The sequence below is a fragment of the Vigna radiata genome, unplaced genomic scaffold (genome assembly GCF_000741045.1).
Source record: "Vigna radiata var. radiata cultivar VC1973A unplaced genomic scaffold, Vradiata_ver6 scaffold_184, whole genome shotgun sequence".
Classification (NCBI taxonomy): domain Eukaryota; kingdom Viridiplantae; phylum Streptophyta; class Magnoliopsida; order Fabales; family Fabaceae; genus Vigna; species Vigna radiata.
Window position 1 is genome coordinate 394488 of NW_014541999.1, and position 13284 is coordinate 407771.

The 13284-nt window shown below is 33.7% G+C and overlaps 2 protein-coding genes and 1 long non-coding RNA gene across 5 annotated transcripts; 1 reads left to right on the forward strand and 2 right to left on the reverse strand.

Moving 5' to 3' along the window:
• Nucleotides 1–1680: 1680 nt before the first annotated feature.
• Nucleotides 1681–2269, reverse strand: LOC111240737. Its single transcript, XR_002666284.1, has 2 exons — nt 2161–2269; nt 1681–2036 (listed from the first exon to the last, which is right to left on the reverse strand). It is a non-coding gene; the product is annotated as an uncharacterized LOC111240737 (long non-coding RNA).
• Nucleotides 2270–2668: 399 nt separating this feature from the next.
• Nucleotides 2669–7461, forward strand: LOC106778856 (SWI/SNF complex subunit SWI3A). 2 transcript variants are annotated; one of them, XR_002666283.1, is made up of 7 exons: nt 2669–2932; nt 3004–3539; nt 4120–4614; nt 4949–5076; nt 5184–5230; nt 5511–6188; nt 6923–7037. XR_002666283.1 is itself a non-coding variant. In XM_014666852.2 (7 exons), the coding sequence occupies exons 1-7, from the start codon at nt 2842–2844 to the stop codon at nt 7349–7351; spliced, it is 1611 nt and encodes a 536-aa protein (XP_014522338.1). In that variant the 5' UTR covers nt 2675–2841; the 3' UTR covers nt 7352–7461. The 2 variants fall into 2 exon arrangements, 1 of the variants encoding a protein (XP_014522338.1); XM_014666852.2 differs by lacking the exon at nt 5511–6188 and adding an exon at nt 7172–7461 and having other exon boundaries at nt 2675–2932; nt 6923–7056.
• A 3153-nt stretch (nt 7462–10614) lies between these two features.
• Nucleotides 10615–12924, reverse strand: LOC106778824 (pentatricopeptide repeat-containing protein At1g43980, mitochondrial). 2 transcript variants are annotated; one of them, XM_022776335.1, is made up of 2 exons: nt 12787–12924; nt 10615–12630 (listed from the first exon to the last, which is right to left on the reverse strand). In XM_022776335.1, exons 1-2 carry the CDS (start codon nt 12812–12814, stop codon nt 10922–10924), a joined length of 1737 nt encoding a protein of 578 aa, XP_022632056.1. In that variant the 5' UTR covers nt 12815–12924; the 3' UTR covers nt 10615–10921. The 2 variants fall into 2 exon arrangements, with proteins under 2 accessions (XP_022632056.1, XP_014522307.1); XM_014666821.2 differs by having other exon boundaries at nt 10615–12924.
• Nucleotides 12925–13284: the final 360 nt, after the last annotated feature.

Genomic DNA, 13284 nt, shown 5'->3' on the forward strand with positions numbered 1-13284 from the left:
ATAAGAAAATCATACCATATCCAAATTAAAGTATTAAGAGTTTCAAATATTAATATCTATGAAAATTAAATTAATTCTCAATAATTTTACATTATCTCATAACTTTATATTAATATAAGAAGGTATTCATTTACTGTGAAAGTTTATATTGATGTCTCCTATCTTATTAATTTACAAAGTAACTCGAAACTTAATTTGATAAAAGTTCCTTATAGTTGAAATAAAACTCAAATATGTGTATTGTAAATGTTTGTATGTGTTTTTTTCCAAGTTTTCAAGATTATTTGTAGATAATATTTTCAGTTGTAGTACTCACATTTCCATTTTCCTATAATTAGGATTTTTCAATCTTTTATTTGTTTTGACTCTAGAAAGAATAACAAAGAGTTGTCCATGCGTAAATATTAGAAGTGATAGGTAAAGTTCAACTCTTGTAAGAGATTATCATGGACTCTTATTGATTCATTATAAAATAAAGTGATATTAAGAATTGTCTTCTTTAAAATTTAAAAGACAATCATTGCAAAACAAAGTGATATTTAGAATTGTTTTCTTTAAAATTTAAAAGGCAATCCTTAATCAAAAGGTATTAAATTCATTCGCGGTATAAATATCTCTTACTCAATGTTTGAACTTAAATAAGTAATTTTCCTACTATTTATCAAAGACAACATGAAGTCAAGAACATGCTCTACAGATTCAATGGTTGGACATATAATTGCTCCATCATCAAAAAATCCAAAAGACATCATATTCAACACAAATTCGAGATAGAAAAAATGGACTAATGATAATAAAGGTGATCCATTATTTTGAGTTAAAATATATGTTGGTATTTCAAGAATGTCATCACCATTTTCATTTATCTCCATCTCTAATTTTCAGTGTCCAATTAGTAAATTCTTTGATATTTGTTACATATTCGTTTGTAGCAATACTTTTTTTTACCACAAGCAATTTTTTTTTAAATCTCCTTCCAAAACAACCTCTTTATCACCAAAAGGTTTATCATTGTTTTCATAATCAACATTTTTTCACAATGTCCTTCAATTTGATACTATGTTGTCCAAGAAAAAGTACGTTCTTTTCTAAATTTGAATCCTCAAGGGGCACAACAAAAATAAATCAAAGAAGAAGGTAAAATAAGACAGAGATGAGAACGTCACAATCTAGTAGATTGATAAGTAAAGTAAAGATTCACCACAAAGATGTTAATCTTTGACAAGAATGAGAGTTATAATCCAAGAACCAAGATAATTATCTCTCAAAAATGCAAATCCATATATTATGACTAAAAAATGTCTACATATATAAGTTCTAAAAGAAAACCTAATGACATCATATCCAAAAATAACTTGAAAATTAAAAACAAAAACAAATTATTTGTAATTAAAATAAAATTACAATTTATTTAATTTTTTAAATTATTTTTCAATTATGTTCGTATAAAAAGTAACAATGATTAATAATATTCCAAGATTTAGAAGTCATATGTTTACATGTTTTAATAATGAAGTCATAGAGAAGAAAAATAATAATGAAGAAAATTAAAAGTCATGCATTTACATTTCCTTTTTTTTAAACATGTTTTGGAAGCTAACTCTGTTTAAAATATTAAAATCAAGGGAGTTACTCCCTGTACCTCCCCAATTGCCTCTTTCACCTTCCCAATTTTTTTAATTTTTTTTAATTACAAAACTGTCCTTATTCTTTTACTTTTATACCCTTTTTACATTTTTATTTTTTACTTTTTTTACCTAACCCTAAATTTACCTTTACTCTCCTTCACAGCACCCCCCAAAACATTTTGAGCCCCGTGCCTCTTCTTCTCTCACGTTCTTTCCACATCCTTCAGTCCTTCGTTTACTTTGCTGAGTGGTAGTGCCTGAGTGTAGTGCAGTGCGGTGGTGCGGTGGGTGCAGTTCGGTGGTGTGGTGGTGCCGTGCGGGATCTTCCTTCCAGGTTCGTTTTTGTAATTTTTTAGTATTATTCGATTATCGTTGTGTGGTTGTGATTGTTGTGTGGCTGTTGTGTGCCTGCGAAGATGACATAACGTTGTTGTGTGCTTGTGAAGACGACAACATTTTAGGCCATAACGGATGTCGACGTCCGTCGACGGATACCCACATCCGTTTAAGCGGTTCCGAAGGAGTTACATACCTTGCCTCGTCGCTTTTTAACAGCTTCCCAGGTTTGATAGAGAACACGACCGATAGTGAACAACATATTCTTTCTTTGAGGCAATCTCAATATCTCAATCCACTTCACACCACAACAATAAACAAAAATAGTAGGAGAAAGAATTTCTGGAAAAAATAGGAGAAAAAATTACTGGGAGAAAAAAGAGTAAAGATGAAATTATAAAAATAAAAAGAAAATAAATAGGTTGGGGGTGAGAGAATAAAATCATAAAATTTTATTTCTAAATATAAATTTTTACTAAAGGATAAAATAAGAATAGAAAAAATAAGGGAGAGGTGGGGGAGGCAATTGGAGAGGTACAAAGAGTAACTCCCTAAGATCAAATAATAAAACTGAATGAAATTTTTTTTCATTTAAATTATTTTTTATCTCAAATGATTTTTTTTTTCTGGTGAGGAGAAAATTGTTTTTTTAACAACATCAAACCTGAGTTTTATATTTATTTAATTATTTAAAAGTGCAATCCGTCTAAAAACATGGGAGCAGATATCGGGTCGGGTTAGAAAAGTGAACTAACGGCGTGAATGATTGGTCTTGCTACAACTTACAAGTGTCTGCCTCTGAAGTGATCCCCAAGGACGCCGAATCTGACGCAATATAGCCCACGCCACCGTATTTGGGTCAGTCGGAGCCTCCGTCATGGAAGTCACAAAAGATCCTAACTCAAACCCGGGTCGCTTGGACGATTCAGATCCCGAACTCGAACTCTACACCATCCCAAGCTCTTCAAGTAAGCATTCTTTCTCCCAACCCTAATTTTTTCCTCTACCCGTTTCCACCTAACCAGCGTCGTTTTGTAAGGATGGTTCGCGTGGGACGAAATTCACGAAAGGGAGAGAACAGCATTCAAGGAATTCTTCGACGCGAGCTCCATTTCGAGAACGCCCAAGATATACAAAGAATACAGAGACTTCATCATCAACAAGTACAGGGAAGAGCCTTCCAGGAGGCTCACATTCACCGAGGTCAGAAAATCGTTGGTTGGTGACGTCACGTTTCTGCACAAGGCGTTCCATTTCCTAGAGAATTGGGGTTTGATCAACTACGGCACGCCCTCTGCCGCGGACGCGGAGAAGGAGGAGGAAGAGGAGCCGTGCAAGGTTCGCCTCGAAGAAGGAACCCCCAATGGGATTCGGGTGGCGGCCACACCAAACTCGTTGAAGCCGATGTTGGTGCCTCGCGGTGCGAAGACCTGTGGAAATGCGACTGGGGCTTCTCTCAAATTGCCGCCGCTCGCCTCCTATTCGGACATTTATGGGGATTTGATTAGGCAGAAAGAGGGGAACTGTGGGCTTTGTGGTGGCAAATGTGGTTCAGGACATTACCGATGTACCCAGGTTATTACTTTTTTTTTTAAATAATTTTCTTATGCATTAAGGTATTTCTTTTAGTGATAGATTGTGCAATTCTTTGGTTCTATTTCCTCTTCATATCTGAGTGAAGGAGTGGGGGTCATCTGACATTTTGTTTCACGGTATTTGGTGCTTTGCACTGGGTTCGTCGTGTTTGGATGGTTAAAATCTTCTACATTAACTTTATGCCCGAAGAAGTGTGAATAAGGGAGGGATTTTGAGAACTGCATGATAACCTTTATTTCTCATGCTCTGAATAGAGGAGAGTGTTTTCTGCTTGTATACTTGTAAACCATTTCTACCCTTACATATGTATTATATTCATCTGTTGGAAAATGAAGTTTATTGACTTCATTTAACATCCCCATGGTCTCTTGAATGTATGCTGACAAAGCATGTTTGAAGTTAATTAATTTGGGGAGTTTTGTTTATCTATCTTTTGTCTGCCTCTTAAGCTAATTTTATAAAGTTCCATGTCATTAAGCTTTCTATCTGGGATTTTTCTTATATTTCTGGAACTGGTATCTTTATTGGTTATTCTATTTTTTTTTTTAATATTGTGCAGGATAATTTCATTATTTGTGCAAATTGTTTCAAAAGTGGGAATTATGGGGAGAAAAGGTTTGCAGAGGATTTCGTATTGAGTGAGTCAAGTGAAAACAGTGGCAAGCATGACACTGTCTGGACTGAGGGAGAAATTCTTCTCCTTTTGGAATCTGTTTTGAAGCATGGGGATGACTGGGAACTGGTTGCTCAAAGTGTTCAAACCAAGACTAAACTTGATTGTATCTCAAAACTAATTGAGCTGCCTTTTGGAGAGCTCATGTTGGGCCCTGCTCACAGAAATGTCAACGGTAGTGGTGCTAATGGTATTGTGGTGAACAATGCAAAACAAGTTCAGTCATCTTCATCCGACTGCCAAGAAATTTCAAAAACAAAGGATCAACCTCCCGAGCTTACAAATGAAAATGAGCAGAACGGAGATGCTGTGAAGGAAAGTCCTTCAAAAAGACAGCGTGTCACTCCCTTGTCAGATTCCAGTGGTTCACTAATGAATCAGGTAGTCTTGAATTTCATGTCCTTTGTTATATGTGTAACTTATAATTTTTCTAATCTGTTGCATTCCCTTTTTACCGACTTGCTGTGGAATTACCTTATGTGTAACATTTTTGGATTTTGCGAAAGGCTCATATCATAGCTGTTTAATTTGTGTAAATGCCTCTTTGGCCTTCTCATCTCTAGTATATATTGAATATCCAGGGATAAAAACCATGAAAAAACATGTGCATATTGGTTGTAATATTTTGATATTCTTTTGAAATAAAATTGCTTCGAATCAGTTATTGCTTTCACCTCCTTCAGTATGACCATGGATTTTTTATGTTTTGAATTAGGTGGGACTGATCTCTAATGTGGTTGACCCTCATATCACAGCTGCTGCAGCTGATGCTGCTGTTTCAGCTCTTTGTGATGAGAATTTGTGTCCAAGGGAGATATTTGATGTTGAAGAAGATTCAGCAAGGTCTGCCCGAAGCCTCTTAGTTTATTTTCATTAATGACATTTTGCTGACTAGTAACTATTAAATTTAGCCATTATACCATCCTTATACTCGTTATTATCTGTGTCAGAGATCTTGAGGGAGAAGGTTTAGAGATGGAGAGGTCCTCTATATCAGGTATTTTTTTACACTAAGGTGGTATTTTGATATTCTTTTGACAATCCATATAATTAAGTTCATTTTTTGCATACATTTGCATCCCCCAAAACTTATCTACTTTCCTAGATATGTGAAACGAAAGAACTTTGGCTCATTCGATGCAAGTTGTATGAATAATGATAATAATGGTTATACTTTTCCATTATTTTTGTTGATAGCCTTTGTTTTTTGGATGTTATACTTCTCAATACTTACAATACTAGATTAATTTGTCAGTAAAGTGAGGTTTTGTAATCAGGTGGACATTGTATTAGGAAACCATATCAGGGAGAGCAATGGTGAGTTCATGTTCCTTGTCAGATGAAGGTTTGAGGCAGTACCTTGTAATGGGGTATTATAAGGATTTGGATTGGATTGATTTGCTAGAAGTTAAATTCTTCAATTGGCTAAGCCACAAAACCAAGGCTCTGCAAGTTTATTTGCATAGGCCTAAGACACCAAAAACTGGTTAAGAAGTATTTGTTTTTTTGTCAGCAATCAAAATATATGGATATGCTACAAGGGGGTACCAACCCGCATGCTAAAAATCTAGAGGAAGATCAACAATTCAGGGAGGGTGTTATATCTTATTTACCGTTACACTAGTAAATAGTAATAACCAAGAAACCTTCCCTACTTGAGCCGATAACAACCATAAAATACGGCAAGTACAGGCAAAGGAAAAAAGTCACTGTGTATACACATTCATGCCTACCCTGCCAGCTATCTGAACCAATTATCTTCTCTTCCTCCCCTTTCAAGCATGCTTCTTGTTACAATCCTGTGAGACATGATCCTGGACTGAAATCCCATTGTATATACATCATGTTAATACACTGATCCAGGTCATTGGTCTTTCCTTGAAGTACACACAAGTTACGCTCCTTCCAGAGGCTCCAAACAAATGCAGACCACAGTAAGTTGGGGGACAGAGAAGGTAAATCCGATGGAAAAGGGAAAGAGTGATTTACGTGGGATTATGATGCTTCACTTAAAGTTTGAGCTATTTGAGATTTTCCATAGTTTGGGATCATTCTGCTAATCAAGTTTTCCGTTAGTAAAATTGTCTCTCTATTTCCAGACAGGAAACACTTCATATTTGATTATAAGTAACCCATTTTAGGGCAAGGGTTGCTTACTTAAGATGAGCTATAAAATTCGAGGATGAAGTATAAACAATTGAGTAAAAGGGAATAGGTATAGGACTGCTTAAAAATAATAAAATAGTATAGACACAAACATAAGGTTAAGAATAAAAAATTCAAAGATCAAGTGTGCTATTCTCGACTTGATAGTTCTTTTACCGGTTGCTTCTTACCGGGGGTAATTTATGGACATGGTTTTGTATTTTTCTTGCTCTGTATCGAGAAACTGTTGGGAAATTATAGCATGAAAGATTGATTTCTTGCGTATATCATGATTTTGAAGAATGAGTTTGGTCCCCCAACCGTAGCATTTATTTCAATCTATCACTTGTCCTTTGCAGATGCCTCAGTTGAGGTTTACTTCGGACATGAGAAATAGAGAGCTTTAATTTTTTATTTTTTTAAAATTAACAGCAGCATGCATCTATCTTATTGTTTTGGGCATCTTCTGTTGATTTATGTATTTGTGGATAAACATTGTATGTAGTAGCTGCTTGTCACCTTTAATCCGAGTTTGCTCTTGCAGAAATACCTTTGCCACTGCGTGTAAGAGCCGCTACTGCAACTGCTCTTGGAGCTGCTGCTGCTCGAGCAAAGTTGTTGGCAGACCAGGAAGTCAGAGAGATTGAACATTTAGTGGCAACTATAATTGAAGCTCAGGTTCTTAGTTTATGATTTTTTATATCTTCATCTCCGATCAGCACCGTAATATCTCTGGTTCAGGTCTCTAAATAGGGGGGTTAACTATTTTTTTATTTTCTTATTTGTTAACTAGATCGATAAGTTGCTGCACAAGGTTAAACATTTTGACGATCTGGAGCTGTTAATGGAAAAGGAACATGCTGAAATGGAAAAGCTAAAAGATTCTATCTTGACTGAACGGATTGATGTGTTAAGGAGAACATTTAGATCTGGAATCACTAGATGGAAGGATTATTCGTATGTAAAATCTTAGACCATGTATAGTTTTGGTGCTCGATGGGTATGATTGGACTGTCATTTTACATAAGGGTCAACAAATTACTGTAAGATTTACCATTCAATATCATTTTTCATCAATGCCAATGAAGTGATGTAAAATTGATTATTTATTACACCGTAATCCAGTGATCAGCTAACAACTTTTAGAAAGTTAAATCTTTGATACTATCTAAACCTTTTCGAGTAGTGCAGCAGCTTCTGTTGGATACTTGAAATTTTGGCTTTTGAATATTCGTTTAACTTGGTTCTAATGTAATTAAATTGTACAAAATTCAGTTTATTTCGAATATAAATTTCTTGCGTACACTATTACACTGCATCATTGAAAATGCCTAGTTGTAGACGTTAGTTCTTAAGTCTTGAATAGGGATGTCAATGGTGATATTCGCATTCTTTTAATATCCATGGGTATTTAGAATTACTTTTAAAACATTAAACAAAATGTTTTGACCATAAAAATTTAAAAAATAAATCGTACAAAAATATATAAAAATAATAAAAATTTGTATAGTTATGAAAATCTAGAAAAGAAAATCTACAAAAGGTTTTCAAACAAAGTCCAAATTATATATATATATATATATGGGTTTGCTAACTTGCGTACGCCTGTTTTTCAGTTGGTACATTTTAGCAATGTGTACCGGGTTTCAGTAGACAAAAATACCCTTATATCATGAATTCTAAGTTTTAAGGTTAAGGGTATTTTAATAATTTTCATTCTCAAAATTAAAAAAATAAAAAAAGAAACCCCCTAAATCCTTACCCACCTCTCTCATTCCTCTGAATCCTTTTTCTTTCATCTCTTTCCCTCCAACCTTTTTTCTCTGTCATCCATACTTTAGTCCTAATTGAAAAAAATCAGAAACACTTGCCTTATTTTAATAATTTCCATTCTCAAAACTAAAAAAAGAAACCCCAAACCCTTACTCACATCCTTTATTCCTCTCAACCCTTTCTCATTCATCTATCTCACTCAAACATTTTCTNTGTCATCTCTGCCATAGCCCCAACTAAAAAAACACTCATTATTAAACGATTTACTTTTGTAAAGAGTTGAGTCATTGACATATTCATCTTACAAAAAAAGTTCATTCAAAATCTCTTTAATTTCATTATCTTCACTATACATATTATTGCCAAGGGACAGAAAAAACAAATCAAAATACAATAAAATTCCGATAAAATCAAATAATAAAAATTCTAAACCTTGAAATTTTATTTTAAATTATATAAAGAAAAAAATTAGGTGCTTTAATTTTTTTATTTATGTAAGTATTTTTTTTCTCTGACCATTTTATTTAATAATGAGTGTTTTTTTAGTTGGAGCTAGTGCAGAGATGACAGAGAAGATGTTTGAGTGGGAGAGATGAAGGAGAAATGGTTGAGAAGAATGAAGAATGTGAGTAAGGGTTTGGGGTTTCTTTTTTTAGTTTTGAGAATGAAAATTATTAAAATAAGGCATTGTTTCTGATTTTTTTTTTGAATTGAGGCTAGAGTAGGGATGAGAGAGAAAAGATTGGAGTGAAAGAAAAAGGATTGAGAGGAATGAGAGAGATGGGTAAGAATTTAGGGGTTTTTTTTATTTTTTTAATTTTGAGAATGAAAATTATTAAAATACCCTTAACCTTAAAACTTAGAATTCATGATATAAGGATATTTTTGTCTACTGAAACCCGGTACACCTTGCTAAAATGTACCAACTGAAAAACAGGCGTACGCAAGTTAGCAAACCCCNATATATATATATATATATATATATATATATATATATATATATATATATATATATATATAAAGTTTGTTAACTTATATAACTTTAAAATTTTAATTGACAAAAAATTCTTATTTATAAAAAAAACATATTTTTAACATTAGTGTATTTTAATAATTTTTATTTTTAATTTAAAATAAAAAATAATAAAAAACAAAATTTATTTAAATATTTTTAATTTTAAAACTTAAAATCTATAATACTTTTGTTCACTAAAATAGACATTAACAAATCCATATATATATATATATATATATATATATATATATATATATATATTAACAAATAAGATAATATGATAATCATACATGTTTCGTTAACATGTGATAAAAAAATATTTGTATATATCCATTTATAATATTCAATTTCTATTCATTTGAGTATAACAAATATTCGTATTCATTATCCATATATCCATTTATAATATTTAATTCTTACTCGTTGTGAATTTTATCCATAAATGCTCATGGATATAATTTATTTTACATCTCTGAGATTCTTCTAACCTGAGTTTAACTATCTTTTTGTGCTTAATTCCTATTTAGTTGATTGGCAGCTGAATATCATCATTATGAATAGATGATAATATGAATCTCTTATTAAGAATGAATAACTTGGTCCCTCTCCAAATATATAATAGTTCAAAAATTAATTATAGTAAAATCGATATAATTTAAATAAATCCGTACAATGCATTATATAAATTTGCACATTTCAATTTCAGTCTTTATTCTAAGCCTTATGACTTCACATTATTTTATTCTTAACGAGGACTCAGTCTCGTGGAATGTCCAAAGATTTTTATGCATGTGAATGATGATATGTTCCCTTCTTATGTTGTTTGCTTATAGGATTGATATTTTTGATGTCATTGTGCTTCCTCTATGCTTGTAATAAAGTGAGGTTGTATATTGATGTTTTGGAATATATGATTGGTGGTTTTGTTGCATGATAGAACGATGAACCTTGAGTAAGGGCATGTGGCATCTCTTCATTATTTTTGCTTTCATTAATCTTATAGTTTTGCTATTCCGAGTTTATCTTTTGATGTGTAAAATCTACTGTTGAATTTATATTTAAGTTGAGATTTTTACTTGTATGCAAGGGAAACTTGATAGACTGTTTGTAGTTTATCAAAAAGACAACGGAAATAAAGTCAGATGGGTTTCTTTGATGGATTTGTCAAAAGTAGGTTGTGGGAAGTATACTCTTAAACATTAAACATATGCCTGGTGTAAACACCATACATACCATAAATTTCTGTTACGAAACAATGAGCCAAAACCAGTGATGGGCGAAGGCTAGTTACAGAGTGTGAATGTATGAAGGAGAGACATAAAAATCAAGTATTTGTAATGATTTTAATGTTTTATTAATGTATAACTGATTTAGTTATTATTGAATCCTTAATACAATATCTGTTGTGTAAAAAATTATGTAACATTCTATCACTTATTGTTGTCTATTTTAAAACAAGTCATTATTCCATTTACATTAGATAATGTACTAAGAAAGTGTTACAGTGTTCCTACCATTCTTTTATTATAGTGAAACTAAACGCATTCTCACATCGATTAACAACGAAGGAATGAGTATCGTGTAAATACTTTTTTATGAAAAATAATATAAATAACTGATTTAATTTGTACTTTGTAACGCTAAATCATATTTTCTGCCTTCTTCCCCCTCCTCTGGTACTATCACTTTCAGTCAACATTCATATTCCTTGCCAACTGCTACAATTTTTCTTACATTTTTAGGCCTATACAATTTTTAGAAATAGCCTTCATTCTCCATCTCCCAGACCAGTAAATTCAACAGCAAATAAAGATCCTTGCCACCATAATGTTGTAACTGATTCGATGAAAAAGTGTATAAGTTATTTTTAATTCCAATCCAACTGTGTCCGATGACCTCTTTAGTACCTATAGTTTCCACAGCCTTCCTCATTCGAACCATGGTCTCCCATCTACCTCTCATTTGATATGTTTGAGCCAATACCAAGTAAGGTAAGGATGTCTGTGTTTCACTATCGATTATTTTCTTTGCAACTCCTTCTATAATTTGCAAGTCTCCATAAACTGCACATGCAGAAAGAATTGACCTCCAAATACCAGAGGTAATTCTATATGGCATTGTTTCTATGATATCAATGGCTTCTTTGAGCTTGCCAGCTTTACTCAACATCGCCACAGCACATTCATAATGTTCTTCTCCTGGTTTTACTCCAAATTTAATCTCCATTAATGAAAATATTTCAATTCCTTCATCAACCAATAACCCATAGTTGCATGCAAGTAGAACTGCAGTTAGTGTAATTCGATCTGGAAGCATGTCTTCTCTAGTCAATAATTCCCTAAAGAGGTCCATGGTAGAAGACACTCGCCCATTGTAAGTCAGTCCCATCAGTATAGTGTTCCATGATACCAAATCTTTAATTTTCATTTCATTGAAGATATTCAAGGCATCGTCAATAAACCCAAATTTGGCATACATGTCAACAAGTGAATTGGCAACAACTGCATCTGACTCAAAACCCAGTTTAGGAACCAAAGAATGGATTAGATTACCCACTTCAACTGGTAACAAAACCGAAACAGAACTCAGAAGAGAGCTAACCATGTATTTTGTTGGCCTGATATTCTTCCGCAAGGTCAGCACAAAAAGTCGCAAAGCATCTGCCCCTAAATCATGTCTAGCATAGCCTGAAATCATGGAATTGCATAGAGCTGAATCCCATTGATCTTGTTCCTTAAAGAGCTGAACAGAATCATCCAATCTGTTGCATTTGGAAAAGAGGTCAATAGCAGCACTGGATACAATGCTATTATAAACAAATCCCATCTTGAAACAAAAGGCCAAAACCTGCTTACCCTTGTCCAAGTCTCGCAAGTTAGAATAGGCACTCATTAATATTGAACATGTAAACTGATCGGGTAAGAAATCAGCATTTCTCATCTGATAGAACAGCTCCAAAGCCTGCTCATGGTTCCCAGCTCTTTGACAGGCCCAGATCAAAGAGTTCCAAGATATAACATCAATGTGTTTCATAGTCATAATCACACCAAAAACATATTCAACAAGACCAATCTTTCCATACATTGTTATTAACGAATTCCCAAGAACTACATTATCAAAATTCATCCCACTTCTGATCATCCTACAATGAATCTGTTTAGCATGAGAGGGGCTTGGCACGAGTGACATCACAATGGAGAAAGTGAACCCACTTGGTTTCACACCAGTGCCTTGCATTTCAACGAAAATCTCCCACGCATGACTTAAAAACCCACAAGAAGCATAACCCGAAATCATGGAGTTCCAACTAACAACATCTCTAGCAGGCATTGCACCAAACACGTGGCAGGCCTTGCCGAGCTGGCCACTTTTCAGCAACGCTTTTAAGCAAATGTTCCAGGACGTGGTGTTCTTGTGAGAAATATCGTCAAACACCTTCAATGCATCATTGATGTGGCCGAGCTCTGAGTAAAGGTTGATACAGCGATTACCCAAATAGGTGTAGGTGTTAAGACCCAGTTTGATGAAGTTGGCATGCACGAGTTTGACAAAGTTAAGCGATTTTTGAGATAAACTGTGGCTTAGGAGAAGAGAGCAATAAGAAAGAGAAAAGTGAGAACCTTGCGTGTGCTTAAAAAATGGGTACATGCAAACGCTAATGTCACGTTCAGAGGCACATTTGAGACCAAAGACAAGCACACGCTGAATCACAGCTTCCTCCAGTTTTCATCTCTGCCTTTGATGGCTTCAACATTTACTTGTAGTTATCATATATATTCCAATAAAAAAAATGGAAATAAGATGTTAGCAACATAAAAAAGGAGTGACATAATAATATTATAGGTAAGGACTCCGATATTTTGACACCATTGTTTTGACACACTTTTAACATTGTCACGTGTCAGCATGTGATTGGGGTTTATTTTAACAAAAAAAAAGTTAAAATGTGACGTCATTTATGAAGAATGGTTTCGAATTTTCACACTCTAGTTTTGACCTTGCCCAGATTGATCTGAATATGACATTATCTTTCTTCTCTGTTTCATCACATTTCGAATTCTTCCTCTTCCAGTTTCTCCATTTTCGACTTCTCTGTCTTCCAGTTTCTCCATTCCGAT

Excerpts from the sequence above, each read along its gene's own strand:
- LOC106778856 (XM_014666852.2), top strand. The coding sequence starts at position 2,842 with ATGGAAGTCACAAAAGATCCTAACTCAAACCCGGGTCGCTTGGACGAT. Across the intron at positions 2,933-3,003 it reads CACCATCCCAAGCTCTTCAA|GATGGTTCGCGTGGGACGAA; the intron begins GTAAGCATTCTT and ends TCGTTTTGTAAG. Across the intron at positions 4,615-4,948 it reads GTGGTTCACTAATGAATCAG|GTGGGACTGATCTCTAATGT; the intron begins GTAGTCTTGAAT and ends GTTTTGAATTAG.
- LOC106778824 (XM_014666821.2), bottom strand. The coding sequence starts at position 12,814 with ATGTACCCATTTTTTAAGCACACGCAAGGTTCTCACTTTTCTCTTTCT.